This window comes from Vipera ursinii (assembly GCF_947247035.1).
Source record: "Vipera ursinii genome assembly, chromosome: 1".
NCBI lineage: Eukaryota > Metazoa > Chordata > Lepidosauria > Squamata > Viperidae > Vipera > Vipera ursinii.
Genome location: NC_139512.1, coordinates 15,969,360 through 15,993,481, shown reverse-complemented (window position 1 = coordinate 15,993,481; position 24,122 = coordinate 15,969,360). Strand labels below are relative to the sequence as shown.

General features: G+C 47.6%; 1 protein-coding gene across 1 annotated transcript; it reads right to left on the bottom strand.

Annotated features, from left to right (window-relative positions):
* Nucleotides 1–31: 31 nt before the first annotated feature.
* Nucleotides 32–15,035, bottom strand: LOC310641544 (acidic leucine-rich nuclear phosphoprotein 32 family member D-like). The gene is made up of 7 exons (XM_083364701.1): nucleotides 14,910–15,035; nucleotides 5,705–5,854; nucleotides 4,437–4,559; nucleotides 3,294–3,489; nucleotides 1,930–2,021; nucleotides 1,437–1,503; nucleotides 32–1,098 (listed from the first exon to the last, which is right to left on the bottom strand). Exons 1-7 carry the CDS (start codon nucleotides 14,961–14,963, stop codon nucleotides 1,019–1,021), a joined length of 762 nt encoding a protein of 253 aa, XP_083220827.1. The 5' UTR covers nucleotides 14,964–15,035; the 3' UTR covers nucleotides 32–1,018.
* Between the last annotated feature and the right edge of the window lie 9,087 nt (nucleotides 15,036–24,122).

The following is a 24,122-nucleotide window of genomic DNA, read 5'->3' as shown; positions in this document are numbered from 1 at the left end:
TCTTCCCTAGCCAGGTTGGTATGGAACTGTACCACTACAGAATTGCTTGTAAATTTTTTTTAAAAAAAGGAGACGCAACCTTTTCTGTCGCTTTTGCTAGCTTGTGGAGCAGAAATCCCCGTTTCGATTTGTGTGTGTGTGTGTGTGTGTGGGTTTCCCACACCTGTGCCAGCTTCCTGTTGTGAGACCGCTGCCCCAAACGTCTGGGGGGCAAGGGGGGGGCACAGTTGAACTCCTCAGAGAACCAGCCGTCTGGGCTTTGGAGGGCCACCGGTCAGCAAGGAACAAATCGCCGAAGCAGACAAATTAAAACAGAACATTGCAGTGGGCAACCCCACAATCCAGTCGTCACAGTTTGAGCAGAAGCAGTGCCGTAGCCCCGCAGATCCCGCATCCGGAACTCATGCTGGGGGCCACAGCTGCACCAGACACCCCCTGCTCGGCCTCATTCCCAGAAGGGTGCATCTTCGTCGTGCGTACTCCCCCACTGGAAGAGTGGGAGGCGCCACGGCTGACACACACCCCCACCAAGAATCGCTGTGTCCAAATGCATTTGGAATCAAGTGGCCAAGGGGGGGGATGCAAAGCGAGGATGGGTGGGGGATGCAAAGGAACCCAAATTGCTTGGAGGTGCAATCAAACCTGCCCTTGCATTGGTAAGCCTTTGGTCGCAAATACCTCCTATATCCGGGGTTGGGCTGGGTAGGGGGAGTTGGTGGAGGAAAGACGGGGTGCAGTGCGAGGGGTGGGAAAGGGAAGAGAAAGCTAACCCCCCCACAAAAAAAAAAATTATCCAACTTCTCCTGAAACACCTACCCCTTTTTCTACATCTTAAAAAAATATATACTGTGGGGGTGTCACGGCCGTACAAAAGAGCGGAGCGCCGGCAGAAGAGGGGAAGGGGATTGGTCACAGTCTCACAAAGGGGAGGGGGCGGTTAAGGCCGGGAAAGTCACAACAGTCCGCCAAAAACACGGGTTGGCCTGCAAAAGGAGCCGAGGAGGAAGGACGGAAGGACTCAGTCGTCACTGTCTTCATCCTCGTCTTCGTAGGGGTCCTCCTCAGGATCTCGTTTCCGCTTCTCGCCCTGCTGGACCTCTGCAACAAAAGGAGACCAAGGAGGGTGAGGTTGGGTGAGGTGGAAAACCGGCATCTTATCCCCGCTTCCTCTCTCATCCCGGCAAAGGAGGGGCGCCAGGAGTGTCACACCCATGACTGCTGGACAGGTAGCTGTCCTAGAGGACGAGGTGGGACTGAGATTGGCGTTCAGACCGAATCCAACCACTGTAATGGTTGGCTGAGGAATTCTGGGAGTTGAAGTCCACAAGTCATAAAGTGGCCAAGGATGGGGACCTCTGGTCTAGATGATCTCCCAAGGACCTCACAACCCAACCAGAGACGTGATTCTCAGTCGCGAGTCAGAGCAATATACCCACCAGCTTCTTCATCCTCATCCTCATCTTCATCCTCATCCTCGTCGCCGTCATCCTCGTCTTCGTCATCCTGAAGGAGGAAGGGACATTTTAAAAAAAAAAAAGTTGAGGATTACCTGTAATTCCACCTGGTGGAATTCTTATACTAGAGATTTTTTTCTTAACATAACAAATCTGAGAACTCTGCGAACCTCAGCTTTGGGAAAAATCTAAACGACGCTTGGCAATCGACTCACGTTTATGACGGCGACGGTGTCCCGGGGTCACGCGATCCCCTTTTGTGACCTTCTGACAAGCAAAGGCGTTAGAGAAGCCAGATTCACTTAACAACCATTTGCTAACTTAATAGCAGCAGTGATCCACTTCAGAGTTTAGATTTTCCCCAAAGCTGAGATTCAGAGTTCTTTTTTAACAAGATTTGTTAAGATGGGGGGAAAAAAGCCAGCGTATCCTTCACAGTGGAGCCTTTGTGCAGAATATGGGATGTTAGACTCACTTCATCGTCGCCCCCATTCTCCTCTTCCTCACCGTCCAGGTCATCTTCGTCATCTAATTCTTCGTATTCCTCTTCCTCCTCCTCCTCATCTTCTACAAGCAAAAGACGCCCCCGGCATCAGAGATGAGTTCGCAACCACAGACAGTCCTCGGCTTACAACAGTTCATTCAGAGACCGAGGTTACAACGGCATTGAAAAAAGTGACTGTTTTGCACACTTACAGCTGTTGAAGGATCACCATGATCCTTGGCAATTGACTCACATTTATGACGGTGGCAACGTCATGTGAACCCCATGGGGGAAGCCAGATTCACTTTAACAACCATGTTGCTAACTTAGCAGCAGTGATTCATTTAACTTCTGTGGCAAGGAAGGTCAAGCAATGGGGCAACGCTCAAATGTCTCACTTTGCAACAGAGATTTGCTTGTACGTCAATTGTGCTTGTACGTCGAGGACTACCTGTACATCTCCATGAGCTAAGCACAGCCGATTCCTAAAATCTGGTCCCAGGCTAAGGGAATCTGTGAACTCCATGTTACTCTGGAGGGCAAAGGTCAGATGGGACCCCTTCTGTCCTTTGCCAGGCAGGGTGCAACCCTAAGTAACTCCTCCATATGAAAAGGATTCAGGTCCAGGGGTTTCCAAACTTGGCAACTTTAAGACTTGTGGACTTCAACTCCCAGAATTCCTCACCCATCCACAATGAATGGGGGATTCTGGGAGTTGAAGTCCGCAAGTCTTAAAAGTTTGCCAAGATTGGAGAGCCCTGTTCTAGACCTCAAGGTGGTGAAAAAGGGACTATTTAAGCCAGACATGTCAAACACAAGGCCCGGGGCCAAGATCCGGCCCGCGAAGTGGTTTCATACGGCCCACAAATCCATCCTGGAAACAGTGAGAGAACGGCCCTCGCCTTGGCCCTGGCCCAGAGACCCTCCTCCTGCCAGAGACCCTCAGATCTGTCCCACCCCTGCCCAGGCCCCCATAGGCACCCTTGATGCCAATGATGTAGAGCTGGCCACGACCACCCAGTAGGCCATACGCACACTGGCCACACCCACCCAGCCCCCTGAGGGCAACCGCAATGCTGATGCGGCCCTCAATGAAATTGAGTTTGACACCCCTGATTTAAGCCAACATAGGAAAAGTTCTAAACATGCTTGCTAAACCACGTGGGAATTCATCGCAGGTCTTTTCCGTAACCAGTCTGCCCTCCCCCACAAAAAAACCCCCATCCCTTCTTCCCCTCACCTCCCCGCTCCGCCAACCCCAAAGGGTTGGGGAACTCTATTCCAACGTATCTCACCCGCTCTCTAAGTGAGAGAAGTCAAGATGGCAGCCGCATCACCGGAATCCCACTACTCACCGTCTCCGTTCTCGTCATCCTCATCGTCCAGCCCATCGGCTTCTGGGTCGGAGTCGGGGGCTTCTTTGCCGCTGACATCGAACCCGTCGAGATAGATCAGCTGAGGCAGGAGGCTGAAGATGCTCTCGCGGTAGTTCATCAGCATCATCACCTCGCAGTTGAAGAGGTCGAGGTTCTGCAGGTGGGGCAGCTTTTTCTGCAGCGGGAGGGGAGAAGGTGGCCCAATTCAAAGGGGGGGTGTCCTGGTGCCTCCCCTTCCCCAGGCACAGAGTAGCTGGATCCCTACCTTCCCCAATACACACAATTGTTTCTACAATAAAACTTCTTTCCATCCTACTAAGGTCAGGGGGTGGCGAACCATGTCCCTTTTACGACTTGCGGACTTCGACTCCCAGAATTCCTCAGCCAGCACGGCGGAGTCTCCATGCTGGCTGAGGAATTCTGGGAGTTGAAATCTGCAAGTCGTAAAAGGGACACGGTCCCCCATGCTGGCTAAGGGAGTTGAAGTCACCAAGTTATAAAAGGGTCATAGTTCTCTATGCCAGTGTTTCCCAACCTTAGGAACTTGAAGATGCGTGGACTTCAACTCCCAGAATTCCCCAGCCAGCTATGCTGGCTGGGGAATTCTGGGAGTTGAAGTCCACGCATCTTCAAGTTCCTAAGGTTGGGAAACGCTGCTCTATGCTGGCTGAGGAATTCTGGGAGCTGAAGTCCGCATGTCAGAAAGGGGCCACAGTTCTCCACTCCTGACCTAGATCAGTTTCAAATCCATATTTTTCTTTATCTGGTAACCTACAGACGCAGGATTTAGAAAACTCACTAGTTACGGGTAGTCCTTGACTTACAACAGTTCATTTAGGGACCAAAGTTACAGTGGCACTGGAAAAAGTGAACTTATGACCGTTGCTGCATCCCCATGGTCACCTGATCAAAACTCGGGAACTTGGCCTGTTTTTATGACAGCTGCAGAAATTCTGGGCCCGATTTAAGTTGTAATCCCAGGCAAACTCCAAGCAGCACCTCCCCCTGAAAGCTTTGGATCTCAAATCATTCTGCAGGTCTTTACACACACACACACACACACACACACACACAAACTCTCTCTCTCTCTCTCCCGCTCGCTGGCCATTAGGGCAAACTCACCAGAGGTTCCAGTGTGTTGATCTCTTTGATTTTATTCCCACTGAGGTTCAACTGCGTCAAATTTGGTGTTTTTTCCGCAAGGACTTCCAGCCCACCCGAAATACGATTGTCACTCAGCTCCAGCTGCCAAAAAGAAAACGGGGCTCCAGATACGCCGGAACAAAAACAGACAACCGGTCTCTCTCCTTGGTGTGTGTGCCACACGGCCATTCCCCACCCAGAGTGTGCCCACTGACCCTCCCCATAGCCTCTGAGGCTTCACAAAGACCCCCCCCCAGGAGATTTTTTAGTGATTTATTACGTGACTCTGCTACTCCTTCAACCCTCCCAGATTCTAGGAAAAACAACAGCTTCAAGTTTTGGATGACTAAGGCCCGTCCAAAATAAATAAATAAATACATTTCCATGGTGCAAAAATGCCACCAGCCAAATATAAAAGGTAAAAATATGTAAAAAAATATATAAACTAAAGAAAAAACGAAAAGTAAAAAAATGTATAATAAATTAAAACATGAAAAATAAAAAGTATATAATTCAAATATTAAAAGAAAAGAAAATGAAATAAAATATGGAAAAATAAAAAATATGTAATAAAGCTAAATAAAATATAAAACAAAATAAAAATGCGGGGCTAATGGAGAAGACAAAGGTAAACAAAAAAATCAGGGTAGATTTTTTTTTACGGGCATGTGGGGCCATGTGCGTGTGGGGGAGAGGTCAGAAAAGTCAAAATGGGGGCTGCCACCACCCAACTGAAGCTGCACCCCATTTCTCCCCCCCCCACCACCATCTTGCCAAAAGGAATGATCAAGACCAGGGCTAGGCAACCTTGGCTCTTTTATGACTGGTGGACTTCAACTCCCAGAATTCCTCAGCCAGCATGGCTCAGCTTGGAAATCTCTCCCTTTCCCCTCAGCATGGCTGGCTCAGGAATTCTGGGAGTTGAACTCCACGAGTCATAAAAGAGCCGAGGTTGCCTAGCCCTGATCAAGAGCAACGTTTTCCCAGTCTTGGGGAACTTTAAGAGGCCTGGACTTCCAACTCCCAGAATTCCCCAGCCAGCCATGCTACTCCATGCTGGCTGGGGAATTCTGGGAGTTGAAGTTCACACCCCTGAAAGTCTCCCAAGATTGGGAAAACGCTGGTTTAGAGTGAACAGCTCACTGCAATGTACAGAAGCTGAAATGGCCCCCCAAGCGCCGATCCCCCTCAACACAAAGACACACATAAGGTTTTGGGGAGGCCCGCCATCCCGCCCAGGTGCTCACCTTCCGGAGTTTGTTAAGTTTGGGAAGGTTAGAGATGGAGAGGAGGTTTACGTTAATCATGCTGAGAAATTCCAGGTTTTCGAAGTCCGGGGAGAGCCCGCTGATCTTGCCGTCGTCTGAGCGGCAGTTGTCCAGCACCAGCTCCTTCACCTAGGAAAGGAAGACGCAGCCACTCAAATTCTGGCTCCCAGAATCCCACTGGGCACAGCTTGAGAATTCCGTGTGTGTGTGTGTGTGTGTGTTTTCTCATCTATCAGAGGGTGGGATTCTAGGCAGGTCCTAGAAGTCACTTGCCTAGTCAGCCCTATGGGTACCTTTAACGGTACAGGAAGTCTCCGACTTACAACAGTTCGTTTACTGACCATTCAAAGCTACAACAGCACTGAGTTAAGTGTGACTTAAGATCATTTTTCACACCTACAACCATCGCAGCACCCCCAAGGATCACCTGATCAAAATTCAGGCAGTTGGCAATTGGCATGTACTTATGACGGTTGCAGTGTCCCAGGGTCACAGGATCCCCATTTGCGACCTCCTGACAAGCAAAGTCAAGGGGGAAGCCAGATTCGCTTAACAGCCGTATTACCAACTGAACAACTGCAGTGATTCGCTTAATAACGATGGCAAGAAAGGTTGCAAAATGGGGCACAGCTCACTTAACCCACTGTCCATTCTGGTCATAAGTTGAGGGCTACTTGTACAGGCAGGCCTTGAGTTACAAGCATTCATTTAGCCACCAAAGTTGCAGCAATACTGGAAAAGTGAGGTCTGGCAGCACCCCCATGGCCATGCAATCAAAATTCAGGCACTTGTCACAAACAGCACATACTTATGACGGTTTCAGCACTCCAACAAGCTCCCCTGACCACCATTTGCAACCTTCCCACTAGCAAAGTAAATGGGGGTGGGGGGGGGGAGAAAAGGATCCGCTTAACAAGTCACTTAACTGTAATGATTCACTTAAAAACCATGGCAAAACAGGTCAAAAAATCAGGCACAATGCACTTCACTGCCTTGCTTAGCAGCAGAAATCCTGGTCCCAATTGTGGTTAATTTGAGGACTTCCTGTACTGTCTTGATGCCGGTACCCCTAAGGCTAGGAGCAAGCAGCAAACTGGGGGTTCCTGGAGGAGCTGTGACCCGCAATTTTCAAGTGACTGAAGAGCACCAAGTTGGGAAGGTGCCTTTGAGAAGAACCTGGGGCCATTTTCTCTCTTTGCAGGAAGCCAACCTCGGTGGGGACAGGAACTAACAGGGGCTTCTAGGAAGGTCAACTAGCAGCGGTCCCCAACCTTTACGGCTTGGTGGCCCAGGGAAGAACCAGTCCACTGCTTGGGTAAGTCGTGCATACATGAGCTGGAAAAGCCACTTGTGTGGCCCGATTCCGAATGGGCTGCAGCTCATGGGTTGGGGACCTCTGAACTAGGAGATGGTTCAAAGGAGACACAGACTGAGAAGGCAGAAAACATTCAACAGGTGGGCCAAGAGCAGGAGGGAGATCAGATCCTAACAGATCTCTTCAGCCCCCAATTCTTTTAAGATCCAGTCAGCACTCGTAACTACAAATGCGACACTATTGAAACCACCACCCAACTTTTACGGTGTGCCCTCAGGGATCGGATACATGCACACAGAATAAATAACTTGCTGGTCCGAAATACCTCCACCAGCACTGGGCAAGAACTGTATGAATGTATCGATTTATTGAAGTTTTTAATTTTTTAAAAAAATTATCTGTCCCCTTTCTAGTTCCTGCATTTCTGATATGATGTGTCGTGGAACTGTGCGGCAGGTGTCCAAATGAAGTCAGAGATGCCGACGCAAACGTAGCTTTACATAAATATATTTAACATATATAATCACTGCAGACAAGATACACAGGAGTGAGGTAAATGAAAAAGTATACAGAGCACACAGAAGAAAAAGGCGGGAAAAAAGGGAAACTCCCTTCCCCCCCTTTCACCCACAGCAACCAATCACAGCATAGACCGCCTCATGCATGAGCTGACAAGGTAGTCAGGGACACAGAAACATCATGAGGTAAATCGAAAAGTACACAGAGCACACAGAAGAAAAAGGCAGGGGAAAAAAGGAAATTCCCCCTTTATACTTACAACAACCAATCACAGTGTAGATTACCTCATGCATGAGTCAGCACTCTCCAACCAATCAGCTACAACTAGCCCACTGTACACTGTTCCAGCTACTAAAATGAATATCCTAACAAGATGAGACGAGCCCCCTCACTGAGCAGGCTCACATATGCCATTTAATAAGGCGCTAAGCCTACCCTGCAGGCTTGTTGTGAGGCCTTTGCTGAGACATGCAACAGAGCCCCAGGTTTGAAACAGCAGCTGCCTCTGCAAAAGAAGTCGATCTCCACCAGGTGCCCCAAACTGTGGCCTTCTGCAAAGAAAGCTGGCGCGCACGCACACACCCCCACCCATTGATTTCAACCAGCACCGCTGCACACCAGTGGGGATCCAACATACATGGATCACAACCCAGGAAGCCTGTATGTGTGTGTACACATATACATACTCTGGTGTGGTGTGGTTCTGAGAAGCTGGAAGGAAAGTTTAAAACACAAAACAAAAAACACAACAGCTCCTTTCTACAGCCCCACAGCAAATATTTTGGAGTGCACAGACACAATCCAAACATGCTTAGTTTGAACCATGGTTAAATTTCCACGCATGAATCCCTCCTGTCAAATTAGCTACCACGGTAAGCAGTTCTCGGCTTGCAACCATTCATTTAGTGACCAAACAGCAACGAAAAAAGTGACTTATGACTATTTTCCACACTTACATCCGTTGCAGCATCCTGACAATTTACGTGATCAAAATTCAGACGGCCGGCAGCTGGTTTCTATTTTATGACGACAGCAATATCCTAGGGTCCTGTGATCCCCTTTTGTGACGCTCCGACAAGCAAAATCAACGGGGAAGCCAGATTTCCCCGAACAACCGGGTTATTAACAACTTCAGTGACCCCATTTAACAACTGTGGCAAGAAAGGTCATAAGGAATAGGAATAGAAATTCTGGACTCAACAGGGACTACTTATAGCTCCATGTCTTGGACGAAGCGAGAAAGAGGAATAAATCCGTTAACTGGGTTACGCATGCTATGTGAAGGCAGCAGAGGGAACAAGGAAAACCAAGACCCAGACTCGACAAGACCGACCAAGGGGAACCCCAGAGTTAGGAACATGCTGCCCTTGGCAATCCTCTTGATTCATCAACGTTCGGAACCATGATGGCTAGCATCTTGCTTCTTTGAGCACTCAGCTGCAATGCACCATCTTGAGTTCCTGGACCCCGTGCAGAGCCAGGGAAAGCTTGCTCATAAACAGGTGCGTATATATACACACACATACACACACACCCTGCCAGCAACCGGCTTTTCAAGCTGCCTGACCCCAGAGGCCCAGGACTGGCTCCACGCAGGCCCGTCTTCCTGAAAGTGCCTGAGCTTGGCGCTGCCTGGAGCAGCTGCGTGGCACAAGCCCAGCCTGATCTCATGCGCCTGGCAGCACAGCAGCAATGCAGCCCAACCGGCCATGCCAGCGACCGACCGCATTCCCTCGGTGTACGCCTGAACCCTGCAGTTTCTCCTCTCTGCGCAGGCGAAGCTCGTGGGGCCTGGATGTGGGTTGTGCCGTGTGCCCAGCAGGCCTGCATGGGCTCCCCACAGGAGCTGGGCAACCTCACAAAGACAGGGAAGGGAAAGGGTCTCGCGATCGGATTTGATTCCTGCGCAATCATCGACGACCTTTTGTTCCAACCTTCATTTAGGGGGCAACACGAGGCATGCAAACAATGGAACTTACAGCAAAATCCCAGCAGGCCAAACCCAGACAGACAGTCCTCAACTTACAACAGTTCATTTAGTGACTTATGACCATTTCTCCACGCTTACCACCGATGCAGCGTCCCTATCAAAGTTCAGACGCCTGGCAACTAACAAGGTACGAGTACACAGTAACTCGTGAGAGGGACCTCGGAGTCCTGGTGACCAGGAGCCAGCCGTGTGCAGCAGCAGCCAAAAAAGCTAATACAATCCTGGGTTGTATAAACAGAGGGGTAGAATCAGGATCAAGCGAGGATTAGTACCGCTTTATAAAACCCTTGTAAGACCATCCTGAAATACTGCGGCCAATTTTGATCACCATACTACAAAAAAGATGTTGAGAGAACAGCAACTCAGACGATCCAAAGAGACTGGAGACTAAAACATACGAAGGGCTGCAGGATTTGGGTTTGGCTAGTCTAGAGAAAAGAAGAAATAGGGGAGACAGGATAGCAGTCTTCCAGTATTTCGGGGGGGGGGGGGGGGTTTGCCACAAAGAAGAGGGGGGGTTCACATTGTTCACCAGAGCACCAGAGGGAAGGACGAGAAACAATGGTTGGAAACTGACCAAAGAGAGAAGCAACCTGGAATTAAGGAGAAAGTTCCTAACAGGGAGGACAATTAACCAGTGGAACAGAAGTTGCCTCCAGAAATCGTGGGTGCTCCATCACTGGAGGTTTTTAAGAAGAGACTGGACAGTCACTTGTCTGAGATGGTAAAGGTTTTCCTGCTTGAGCAGGGGGCTGGACTAGAAGACCTCCAAGGTCCCTTCCAACTCTATTATTAATCTATTCTATTCTGTAATTCTATTCTATTCTGCTTTATTCTATTCTATGACGGTCACAGTGTCCAGGGGACCACATGATCCCCTTTTGCGATCACCTGACAAGCAAAGTCCATCGGGAAAGCCAGATTCACTTCACAACCTGTTTACTAACGTAACCCCTGTAGGATGTACTCAACTATTGCAAAGGAAGGTGATAACATGGGACAAAACTCAACTGTCTCACTTAGCAACAGAAATTTTGGGTTGCAAGTCGCAGTATCGGTACCTAGATTTATCAAATAAAAATAAACCAGGAGGCATCCGGTGGTACCTCTTCCGACTCACAAATGAAACGCTTGTGAGCTTTTTTGCTAGCACAGAAAAAAGGTAACTCTCCTCTTAAAATGGGTAGTTCAAGTTGAATTGGCAGATTCTTTAATCCTCCTCCAAGCTCACCTAATGAATCTAACCTCTTAATTCTCCCCTCCCTTCCACTCTTCCCACTTGCCTGGACAGGCCATCTTTGCATGCACCAGTGGTTCGCCAATCGAAACACACACACACACACAAACTTCCGCAATCTTACCCCACCGTGTTTTACTGCTCTATTACCGATTTATACCTGTGCACCATCACTTAATTTGATGGTCGCCAAGCTAAATTCCTGAACAGGCCACCCTTGGACGCCTGGATCCATTCTTGGTCGCCACGGGATATTATTTTAAAAAGATGTTGAGACTCTAGAATGGGTGCAGAGAAGAGCAACAAATATGATGGTGGTGGGGGAAAAACATGCGAAGATTGCAGGAATTGGGTATGTCTAGTTTAATGAAAAGAAGGACTAGGGGAGACATGATAGCAGTCTTCCAGTATTTGAGGGGCTGCCCCAAAGAAGAGGGGGAGGGGTCAACTTATTTCCCAAAGCACCAGAAGGCAAGAAAAGAAATGATGGATGGAAGCTAAGGAGAAAACCAACCCAGAACTAAATTTCCTCACCGTGAGAACAATTAACCAGTGGAACGGCCTGCCACCAGGAGTTGTAGGTACTCCATCACTGGAGGCTTTTAAGAAGACAGTCATTTGTCTGAAATGGGTATAGGGTCTCCTGCTTGAGCAGGGGGCTGGACTAGAAGACCTCCAAGGTCCCTTCCACCCTCTTTATGGTTTTGCAACCCCAAAATACTTTAAAATAATAAACATCAATAATCCTAAACCGACTCGCAGGATTTAAGGTTAGGATTATTGCCAAGTTGCTTGGAGTGCCACAAACACTGCCGCTAATTTCAAAGACATTTCCCAGGGGCGAAAAGGTTGCAGATTTTCAGCAAACAATAAGGATTTTGGAGGAAAGGGGGCTGTGTGTGGCCCACAACCTTTTTTCTGTTCAGCCAAGCTTTCTCTAATTTTGGAGCCCATCCATTTTCCTCATAAGGCGACTCTTGGTGGTGTACAAGTTATTCCATCAAGAGGACTAGAATCTCGAGCCCCAGAGGCATTACGAGCCAATATACCCAGGGGAAGGGCATGTGCCTGTAAAGAATACTGTGTTATCCAGACAAGTCTGGATTCTCTGGGGCTTAGGGAGATTTGGTGCAGCACATCGTATATAACCAAAACAACTTCTGTTTAACTTTTCTACTGAAGCAGCTTTCAAGCCCCAATTATTTTTAGAGACAAAATCCAAAGTGCAAAGACTTAAATCACTTTATTAGCTGCAATCCTGCAAAGGATCAATAATTTCCTCGTAGCCTCTATGCCCCCCCCATCAATTTTGCCTGTTTTTCTGAACATACAACTTCCCAAACGAATATTTTGCAAGCCACCAAACTGAGCTCCATAAGATCTAGAAACTTGAAACTCTACAATTTCAGAGTGCTGAAAGCAGACAAAAAGTGGGAATCTTATTTTCAGCCCCCCCAAAAAAGGGGGGGGACGACAACCTTCAGATGGCTGGACTTCAAATCCCAGAATTCTGGGAGTGGAAGTCCAGCCATCTGAAAGTTGCCACGGTTGAGAACCACTGTGGACTAGAATGGTGTTCTAGAGAAAGGAGGTAAATAAATACTTTGCAACACACAAACACACACAAAACTACAATTCATCTGTAAAGGAGCAATCCCTTGCTTGTCTTTTCAGCCAAACGGAAAACACAAGTCATTTCGGGGTGTAACCCCCAAAAAGGTGAAACCCCCCCATTACTCTTGGGACTCCATTTTGGCCCCTTTAAGAAGAAAGGGTATTTTTTTTAAAAAAACAAACAATGAGGAACACCCCTCTTCTTAAGGAACCCTGCTGGGGCAACCTCTGGCACATCTGTAGAGGGGATTCCCCCCCTCCCCAAAGTTCTGGGCTCACCAAGCATTTCAGAATAAAAGAATGCAAGTTCTCATATATTTTTTTTGCTCTAAATCACACAGGAACACACCAAAGTTAAAAATCCACGATCATACTTAGAAATACAACTATTCATTTAGTGACTGATGTTACACCACTAATTAAAAAAAGGGGGGATTATGACCATTTTTTCCCACCGTTGCAGCATCTCTCCCTCCCCCACCCCCACTTGGATCGAAATTCAGATGCTTGGCAACTGGCTGTTTATGACGGTCTCGCAGTGTGTCCCCGGGGTCACGTGGGACCACCACCCCCTTTGCGATCTTCTTGCAAGCCAAGCCAGATTCACTTAACAACCGTGTTGCCAAGTTAACAACTTAGCAGGGGTCCAGTGAACTGGGGCCAGACTTGTCCCATTTTGAGCTCAACTGGAGGCAAAATCAAGCGTTCAATTAGAGCAGGGGTCTTCAAACTTGGCCCTTTTATGACTTGTGGACTTCAACTCCCAGAATTCCTCAGCCAGCAAAGCTGGCTGAGGAATTCTGGGAGTTGAAGTCCACAAGTCATAAAAGGGCCAAGTTTGAAGACCCCCGAATTAGAGTCAGGAGGGGGACCCACGGAGGTCTTCTAGCCCGACCCCCCTGCTCCAGCAGGAGGCCCTTATAAGCAAATGGCTGTCCAGTTGTGCAATTGTGCAGTTGCAACCGCTACCCTTCTCTACAAACCTCTCTTCGCCCCCCCCCACCGCTCAATTCAATTCCCCTTGCCTTATATAACAAGGGCAGGAGAAGCAAGAGAGCATCAGCCAAGTGTGGGCCAGAAACGCCCCCCCCTCCCGTCCCCATTATCATTACAATATGGCCAGAAGCCTGGGCGTGCAAGACCTCCCCACCCCACCCCACCCCCAAGGTCTCCTGAGGGCGGAATGCGAGCAAAGGCGCATTGGCCTTGTTTGCAGCGCAGAAACTACAAGCCCCAGAGTTCCTCGCGGGGGGGGGGGAGCGGCCATGATGGCCGCCCGGCCAGGCGCCTTCCGCAGCGAGGCCCGCCCGTGGGGCTTCTTCGCAAGCCCTTTTCAGGCTCGTCTGGGGGGGCTCGAGTTGCCCCGCCCCGTGCGGCCCCCGCTAGGCTCCCAGGGCAGGAGGCCGCTTGCAAGGAGGCGCCCGCGGGCGCAATCCCAGGCTTGGGGGTGGGTGGGGGTGGGATGGGAAAGGGAGGACGTCCCCTGCCAAGTCTTCCACCTGCGGGGACGATGGGGGGGGGTCCCTGCAGCTCGCCCCCAGCCCACCCCACAATACAAAAGAGGCGGCCCCCGCCCCCACTCGCCGGCTGCATCTGGCCGCGCAGCATCCTCTGCAAAAGCAGGCCGGTGGGAGGGAGGGGAGGGGAGGGAAGGGTCGAGGCTTGCAAGACCCCCCCCCCAAAAAATCCTTTTTTTTTGTATTATGTTTTTGTTTGGAGCGGCGTCGGCGGGAGAGGGGGGGGCTCGATTTGCTTGCTGCAAAAACGTCCGGCAACCTGCAAAGATTTTCGGGGCCCCCCCCCCGCTTCTTCTCCGAGTTTGCCCCACTTTCAGCCGCCTGGATTCGGCTTCTCCCCCTCCCCAACGCCATGCTTCGGCCACCCCCCCACGACCCCCACCCTCCGGCCCGGATGCACCTTCCCAGCAGCAGACGACGCCCCAGCCTCCCCCCGGGGAAAAAAAAAGGGGGGACCCGCGTGGACCCGAGTCCCTTTTCCAACCGCCCCCAACTTTCCCAACCCCCCCCTTAGAAAAACCACCGCGACCTTCGGCTTTCTTCCCTCTCTCGTGGCGAGACCCCCCAGTGTGTGTGTGTGTGTGTGTGTGTGTGTGTCTTTCTCTCTCATGCAAAATATAAGGGGGGGGGAAGGAAGCTGCCCCCTCCCCTGCGAGGACCCCCCCCCTTCCCAGGCCCGACGTGCAGCCCGATCTCCACGTGCCCTGCAAGCAAGGGGGGGCGAGGAGGGCATTGCACCGGCCATGTGCGCGGGGGGGGGCCAAAAAGACCCGGCTTCCAGGATCTTTTCGGGGGGGGTGTGTGTGTGCGTGGAAGGGGCAAAAGGGGTCCGAAGGCAAGGGGAGAAGAGAGCGTGGGGGGGCGGAAAAGTCCTCCCGCGCGTGCGCCTCCAACATGTCTGCCGGGCACACGTGTGTGCAAGCGCGGAGGGGGGGTGGGTGAAGAAAGGAGGCGACCCCCACCCCATCCCACCCCAGTCCCCGGGGACTCGCCTCGACGGGCTTCTTGTTGCGCAGCTCCAGCGTCAGCCGCTTCTTCATCTCCATGGCGCAGCGCCGCTCTCGCCCCGGGCCCCGCCGGCCAACCAAGCGCGCAACCGCCCGACGCGGCCCTGCTCGCCAGCGAAGTGGAGGCCGGCGCCGCCGACGGCGCCTTTTATATACCGGGCGGCGGCGAAGGGCGGGGCCTAGTGGCGCCGGAAAGGGGGCGTCACGTGGCGACGTCGCCGGAAGTCCCGCCTCCTTTGCGTTTACCCGGGTCGGGCCTCGCGGCTCGGCTCGGGCTTGAAGGGAGGGGTGCTCCGTCCGCGCCGGCTCCGGCTGGATCTCCAGCACGGGATCCGCCGCTCCCTCGCCCTGCTTGAGGCGCGCCTTTCACCCTTGGCGCGATCCTCTTAGCTCAGGGTTCTTCAAACTTGGCCCTTTTATGGCTTGTGGACTTCAACTCCCAGAATTCCTCAGCCAGGCACACTGGCTCAAGAGTTCTGGGAGTTGAAGTCCACAAGCCATAAAAGGGCCAAGTTTGAAGACTCCTCCCAGAATTCCTCAGCCAGGCACGCTGGCTCAAGAATTCTGGGAGTTGAAGTCCACAAGCCATAAAAGGGCCAAGTTTGAAGACTCCTCCCAGAATTCCTCAGCCAGGCACGCTGGCTCAGGAATTCTGGGAGTTGAAGTCCACAAGCCATAAAAGGGCCAAGTTTGAAGACTCCTCCCAGAATTCCTCAGCCAGGCACGCTGGCTCAGGAATTCTGGGAGTTGAAGTCCACAAGCCATAAAAGGGCCAAGTTTGAAGAAGCCTGCTCTAGCTCGGCTCGCAGTTTTGTCCTTTCAAAGGACTCGTTTGAGGCCCCTGCGACTCCCCCGTTTCCCCCACCCCACCCCGCGTTCATCCGCAGAGTATAAATTCGGGTATTGCCCGTCTTAGGACCGAAACGGACGCCAACATTTCCCTTGCTAAGCCAGGCAGTTGGTAGGCTGAGTTTTGCCCTGTTTTGGCCACCTTTCCGGCCACAGTTGTTAAGTGAGTCGCCTGGTCGTTAAGTGAATCCAGCTCCCTTCCCCCCCCGTCCCCCCCCTTTGACTTCACATGTTGGAAGCTGGCTCGAAGGTTGCAGAGGGTGACCTGCGGGATGCTGCGACCGTTGCAAACACACACGGGCTGGATTGATTAAACCAGACATGTCAAACACAAGGCCCGGGGGCCAGATCCGGCCCACGAAGTGGTTTCATGTGGCCCGCGAAGCCATCCTGGAAACAGTGAGGGAATGGCCCCCACTGCCTTGGCCCTGGCCCAGAGACCCTCCTCCTGCCAGAGATCTGTCCCACTGCTGCCTAGGCCCCCATAGGCACCCTTGATGCCAACGATGTAGAGCTGGCCATGCCCACCCAGTAGGCCATACACACTCTAGCCACGCCCACCCAGTAGGCCACGGCCACCCTGGCCATACCCACCCGGCCCCCTGAGGGCAACCGCAATGCTGATGCGGCCCTCAATGAAATTGAGTTTGACACCCCTGGATTAAACGGTAGTTGAAAAGTGTGAAAACCGGTCACATCTTTCAGTGCTGTTGTGACAGTCACACAACAAACACTTGTAACTTGACCTTCTGACCAGCAAAATCAACCCGAGGTGTGTGTAAGGGGGAGCCAGATGCGCTTAACAAACCATGTTGCTAACTGACCTGCAGGGATTCCTTAACGGTGGCAAGAACAGCTGTAAAATGGGGCAATGCTAACAATTGTCTTGCTTATCAAAGGAAAAGTTGGGCTCAATCGCGGTTATAAGTTGAGGACCCTCTAATCGTGCATTGGAAGATTTGCAAGAACTAACCCTAACCCCTGGCTGAGCTTTCCCTGTGGGCTCTGGTTGCAGCGGACCCGAGTCAGACGTGGGAGGACTGCCCAAAATGCCCCAGAATGCTCCGGGGTCCCACCCTGGTAGACATTCTCACCATACTCCCATCTAGTTGTGGCCAGGAGAAAAGCCCGTGGAGGATTGCACACCCACTTTTTAGAATCATATAATAACAGAGTTGGGAGGGACCATGGAGGTCTTCTAGTCCAACCCCCTGCTCAAGCAGGAGACCCTTACAGAATCATGGGAGGACAGCAGGAAGGGACCTTGGAGGTGATCCGGTTGCCCCCCCCCCCTATTGCGGACTTTTAGCTAGAAGGGTGATGGTTATTTAGTAGCCCGGCATCTTAAGCAAGCCCAAAGACCCAGCTACCCCAGAAATAAAATCAGGAGTAACATACAGATTAAGAACTGCAACAACCACGTCGTAGCACAAGCATGCAGGAGACAGGCAGAAGGCATCCATGAACACCACCTGGCAGTCAGAAGACATGACGAAAACTCTTCTAATTTTACAACATAAAATTAAGTTAACCATAATTTCAGTTGGGAAAATGTGACCATCCTGGACCAGGCCAAATCCAAAAATGCCAGGGAATTTCTAGAAACCTGGCACTCTGAATAATTAACCATCAATAGACATGTAGACATTAAGGGCTTCTACGGATTATGCAAAAGAGGCAATCAGCCCCAAAGAGGAACAGATTCCAGCACCAGTAATCACTCAGATCAGCATAGATTAACTCCAAGGACACCATTAGACCAACAGTCAAAAAAGCAAAACTCTAATCAAGAAACTGCCAAAGAGCCATTAGTAAACAGAAGTATCCACCTTTTATGGGGCTGCCACAAAGAGGAGGGGGTCATTCTCCAAAGCACCAGAGGGTAGGACAAGAAACAAATGGTTGGAAATTGAACAAAGAGAGAAGCAACTTGAAATTAAGGAGAATTTATTTTCCAAAGTGCCCGAAGGCAGGACAAGAAGCAATGGGTGGAAACTAATCAAGAAGAGAAGCAAACGGGAACTAAGGAGGAATTTCCTAACAGCGAGGACAATTAACCAGTGGAACGGCTTGCCACCAGAAGTTGTGGGTGCTCCATCACTGGTGATTTTTAAGAAGAGGCTGGACAGTCACTTGTCTGAAATGATATATGGACTAGAAGACCTCCAAGGTCCCTTCCAGCTCAGCTCTCCTCTCTCTCCTCCACTCCTACTCCACTCCATTCCGTTCTATATTCCATTCCATTCTATTCTATTCTATTCTATTCTATTCTATTCTATTCTATTCTATTCTATTCTATTCTATTCTATTCTATTCTATTCTATTCTATTCTGTAATTCTGTTCTATTCTGTTCTATTCTACTCTATTCTATTCTATTCTATTCTATTCTATTCTATTCTATTCTATTCTATTCTATTCTATTCTATTGTATTCTGTAATTCTGTTCTATTCTGTTCTATTCTATTCTATTCTATTCTGTAATTCTGTTCTGTTCTATTCTATTCTATTCTATTCTGTAATTCTGTTCTATTCTGTTCTATTCTATTCTATTCTATTCTATTCTATTCTATTCATTATTCCATATTCTATTCTATTCTATTCTATTCTATTCTATTCTATTCTATTCTGTAATTCTGTTCTATTCTGTTCTATTCTATTCTATTCTGTAATTCTGTTCTATTCTATTCTATTCTATTCTATTCTATTCATTATTCCATATTCCTATTCTATTCTATTCTATTCTATTCTATTCTATTCTATTCTATTCTATTCTATTCTATTCTGTAATTCTGTTCTATTCTATTCTATTCTATTCTATTCTATTCTATTCTATTCTATTCTATTCTATTCTATTCTATTCTATTCTATAATTCTGTTCTATTATATTCTATTCTATTGTAATTCTATTCTATTCTATTCTATTCTGTAATTCTGTTCTATTCTATTCTATTCTATTCTGTAATTCTGTTCTATTCTATTCTATTCTATTCTATTCTATTCTATTCTATTCTATTCATTATTCCATATTCTATTCTATTCTATTCTATTCTATTCTATTCTATTCTATTCTATTCTATTCTGTAATTCTGTTCTATTCTATTCTATTCTATTCTATTCTATTCTATTCTATTCTATTCTATTCTATTCTATTCTATTCTATTGTAATTCTGTTCTATTCTATTCTATTCTGTAATTCTGTTCTATTCTATTCTATTCTATTCTATTCTATTCTATTCTATTCTATTCTGTAATTCTGTTCTATTCTATTCTATTCTGTAATTCTATTCTATTCTATTCTATTCTATTCTATTCTATTCATTATTCCATATTCTATTCTATTCTATTCTATTCTATTCTATTCTATTCATTATTCCACATTCTATTCTATTCTATTCTATTCTACTCTACTCTACTCTACTCTACTCTGCATTCTATTCTATTCTATTCTATTCTATTCTATTCTATTCTATTCTATTCTATTCTACTCTACTCTACTCTACTCTACTCTACTCTGCATTCCTATTCTATTCTATTCTATTCTATTCTATTCTATTCTAAAGAATCCCTAAGATTAGAAGGCGCAAGGACGCCTAAATCTTGGCTAGAGGCAAACATAACCCTTATTCCGAAAGATAACACAGACCATACATTAATCCAAAATTACAGACCCATATCACTTCTTAACTCGGACTACAAGATATTTACATCAATTATAGCGGAACGATTGAAACGATTTCTGAATGATTTCATACACGCAGATCAAAATGGTTTTCTCGCTAAGAGACACACTAAGCACAACATTAGAATAATATTAGATACATTGGAGTACTATGAATTACATAGCGAACAACAGATGGCATTACTTTTCTTAGACGCCCAAAAGGCATTTGACAATGTTAAATGGTCTTTTTTGTGCCAACAGCTTAGCTTTATGAATATGGGTGAAAAATTTATAAATATAATTAGGGCAATTTATGACAATCAGGAAGCAAAAATAATTATTAATGGGGAAGCATCTAGCAAGTTTCAAATTCAAAAGGGAACACGGCAAGGCTGCCCCTTATCACCGTTGCTGTTTATATTGACTCTTGAAGTATTAACGAGAACTATAAGAAACGACCCAAAGATAAAAGGATTAACCATTAAAAAGGAAACCTTTAAATTGCAAGCTTTCGCGGACGATCTAGTTTTTATTATGGAGGATCCATGTCAGACGGGACCAAAGCTATTGGAAGAATTATCTAAATATGGTGAGGTTGCCGGACTGCGAATAAATAGAAATAAGACCAAGATGATTGTTAAAAATATGACCAATAAACAAAAAGGTAATCTGGCCGAAATCACGGATATAGAAATAGTCAAGAAAATAAAATATTTAGGGATTAACATTACGGCTAGATGCACTTCACTCAAAAAGGATAATTATGATAGTGTAGTGAATCAAATAAAAGGTGACCTGGAAAGATGGGGAAACCTAAAACTCTCATTATTGGGAAGAATCGCTGTCATTAAGATGAATATTCTGCCTAAAATCCTGTTTCTGTTTCAGAATATCCCAATTCAACTCGACTCTAAATTTTTTCGAAATTTGGATAAATTATCACTAAATTTTATTTGGCAGGGGAAAAAACCAAGAATTAAATTGAAATATTTACAAGACACGAAGGAAAATGGGGGTTTTGGATTGCCAGACTGGGAATTATATTACCACGCCGCGGCCCTGAGCTGGATTAGAGAATGGGTAATCTTGAGAAATAGAAGACTATTAACTTTAGAGGGTCACGATTTGCAATATGGCTGGCATGCTTTCCTATGGACGGAGAAACAAGGTCTTTTCTCGCATTTTCAAAGACACCGGATCAGGCAAGCGCTACTCAATACTTGGAAAAAAATTAGATCTCACAATTACACCAAAATACCGGTCTGGCTATCCACCCTTGAAGCGATAGTTTACCCAAATCTGTTTGATTTGGGTAACATAATCTCATACAAGGATATTCTGAATGAGGAGGGGGAATTGAAACTTAGGAATGAACTAGAATTACAAGGTATAAAACTCGATTGGTGGGCCTACTTACAAATCCAATCGAGATTTAGGAAGGATAAAAATGAATGGGGGATATATACCTCTGAAACAGCATTGGACAAAATATTATTGGGACCGGACTCTAAACAAATAAGGAATTTTTATAAATTACTTTTGGGATATAAGCTGTTTGAAGAGCAAGTGAAAGACCCCATGTTGATCTGGGCTAACAATTTAGGACATAACATCGACCTAGATACTTGGCAAACAATTTGGGATAGGAATAAAAGGATAACACTGGCCTCATCGTATAAAGAAAATTTATTTAAAATGTTTTACCGATGGCATCTCCCCCCAGCCCGCTTAGCAAAAATGTACACAACAGTATCTCCCAAATGTTGGAAGTGTTCTGAAGAGATAGGCACATACTTCCACACGTGGTGGTCTTGCAGTAAAACACAAAAATTTTGGAGAATGATTTGGATTTGGCTGAAAGAAATATTGAAACAAGATCTGGAGTTTAGTCCAGAACTTTTCTTGTTGGGAATCACGAAAGAGAAATATCCTAAAGATGTGCTATACTTAACGATCCATATTATCACAGCAGCTAGAATATCATTTGCGCAAAAATGGAAAAAGAATGAGATCCCAGGACAAAAAGAGGTTATTAGGAAAATTTGGGATTGCGCTGAAATGGACAGATTAACTTTGGAATTAAAGAATAAAGATCAATCAGACTATTATAGAATTTGGAACAAATTGTATCTTTGGATGGATAAAAAGAAAGGTCTCTATTAGGTTTTACAGACTAGCTCACTGTTTTAAATATTGTGGTATTTCACCGATTTGTAATCTAAGTGTATTTAAGTGTATTTTTGATGTACATATATACATGTATATATATATATATTTAAACATTGTAGACAAAAAGGTTTGTCAGCTCGCTGGTACTGTGTCCAATGTTTTTAAATAATAAATTTAATAAAAAAAAAAAAGAATCCCTAAGATCGCCCCCATCCATCCAGACAGGCAGGACCCCACAGTACAAACAGACAGCAAACTGCACTCCTTATTAGCATTGATGATGTTACCTAGTTACAGCGATGAAGTGTCTGCAAGAAAACAAGCCAGCTAAAGAGAGCTCGGAGGAGCCCTGATAAAATTTACTCTTAATCTTCCCTTCCCCTTCTCATTTTCAATCCATCCAAGGAGAGGCCTGGAGCTGAATCTTGAGATAAGCCCCTTTCTAGCGCTCTCCAGTTGAATGAGGACATCAGCTCTCCCGCCCCGCCCACCCCACCCCCGCCCAGTTACAATTCACCCCCACACTGCATGCCTGGGGACCACGAACAGAGAAAGAGCTGGTCAGGTGGTGGATTGATTATGCGGGGGGGGGGGTTGTGTGTGTTGTGAATTTTTCGTGTTGTAAGCCGCAGATGATACCACTCTAATGGCAGAAAGTGAAGAGGAACTAAAGAGCCTCTTGTTGCGGGTGAAGAAGGAGAGTGCAAAACTTGGGTTGAAACTAAACATTAAGAAAACCAAGATCATGGCATCCGGCCCTCTCCATTCCTGGCAAATAGATGGGGAAGAAATGGAGGTAGTGACAGATTTTATTTTCCTGGGCTCCAAGATCACTGCAGATGGGGACTGTAGCCAAGAAATTAAAAGACGCTTGCTCCTGGGGAGGAAAGCCATGGCAAATCTAGACAGCACACTAAAAAGCAGAGACATCACCCTGCCAACAAAAGTGCGTATAGTCAAGGCTATGGTCTTCCCAGTTGCAATGTATGGCAGTGAAAGTTGGACCATAAGAAAGGCTGAGCGCCAAAGAATTGAGGCCTTTGAACTCTGGTGCTGGAGAAGACTCCTGCGAATCCCTTGGACTGCAAGGCGATCAAACCGGTCAGTCCTAGAGGAGATCAACCCTGACTGCTCTTTAGAAGGCCAGATCCTGAAGCTAAAACTCAGATCCTTTGGCCACCTCATGAGAAGGAAGGACTCACTGGAGAAGAGCCTAATGCTGGGAAAGGTTGAGGGCAAGAGAAGAAGAAGGGGACGACAGAGAAGGAGGTGGCTGGATGGAGTCACTGAAGCAGGAGGCCTGAGCTTAAATGGACTCCAGAAGATGGGAGAGGACAGGAAGGCCTGGAGGAAGGTTGTCCATAGGGTCACCATGGGTCGGACACGACTTCGCAACTAACAGCAACAACAAAGCCGCCTGGATTCTCCTGTGTGTGAGTTGGGCGGCCATCTACATTTGTTTAATAAATACAGGTGGTCCTCGCCTTACGGCCACGACTGACGCCAAAACCTATGTTGCTCAGTGAAACGTTTGCCCGTTTTTACGACTTTCCTTGCCACGGTTGTGAAGCAAATCGTTGCAAGTGTTAAGTTGGTGACACAGTTGTTCCGTGAACCTGGTTTCCCTGTGGACTTTGCAACCGTCATAAATATGAACCAGGTGTCAATCATCTGAGTTTTGATCCCTTGACCACGGAGATGCTGCAATGGTTGTAAGTGTGAAAACCGGCCATAGGTCACTTTTTTTTAGTGTCGTCACTTTGGACGGTCACTAAATGAATTGTAAGTCAAAGACTACCTGTATGGCCCCTTTTGCAACCTGTGGAGTTCAACTCCCAGAATCCCTCAGCCACCAGTGGTGGAGAACTATGGCCCTTTTATGACTTGTGGACTTCAACTCCCAGAATTCCTCAGCCAGCATGGGGAACTATGGCCCTTTTATGACTTGTGGACTTCAACTCCCAGAATTCCTCAGCCAGCATAGGGAACTATGGCCCCTTCATGACTGGTGGACTTCAACTCCCAGAATTCCTCAGCCAGTATGGGGAACTATGGCCCTTTTATGACTTGTGGACTTCAACTCCCAGAATTCCTCAGCCAGCATGGGGAACTATGGCCCTTTTATGACTTGTGGACTTCAACTCCCAGAATTCCTCAGCCAGCATGGCCCAGGTTGGAAACCTCTCTCTTTCCCCTCAGCATGGCTGGCTCAGGAATTCTGGGAGTTGAAGTCCACGAGTCATAAAAGAGCCGAGGTTGCCTACCCCTGGGATCTCCTCCTGGAGCAAGGGGTTGGACTAGAAGACCTCCAAGGTCCCTTCACAGCTCTATTCTGATTGACGTTCCAGAATGCAGAGTATCAGAGCTGGAAGGGACCTTGGAGGTCTTCTAGTCCGGTGGTCCCCACCCTATGCAGCTTGACAGCCCGGCAGGTGGGCGGGTGGGTGGGTGGGGGAGAGGGGAAGAGGGCCCTGCGAGTAGCAGGGCCGATGCGCACACACACAACTCCACACAATTC

Coding starts and splice junctions, on each gene's coding strand:
- LOC310641544 (XM_083364701.1), bottom strand. CDS start 14,963: ATGGAGATGAAGAAGCGGCTGACGCTGGAGCTGCGCAACAAGAAGCCC. Junction 2,022..3,293: donor GGATGACGAGAACGGAGACG/GTGAGTAGTGGG, acceptor TTTTGCTTGTAG/AAGATGAGGAGGAGGAGGAA. Junction 1,504..1,929: donor AGAATGGGGGCGACGATGAA/GTGAGTCTAACA, acceptor TTCCTCCTTCAG/GATGACGAAGACGAGGATGA.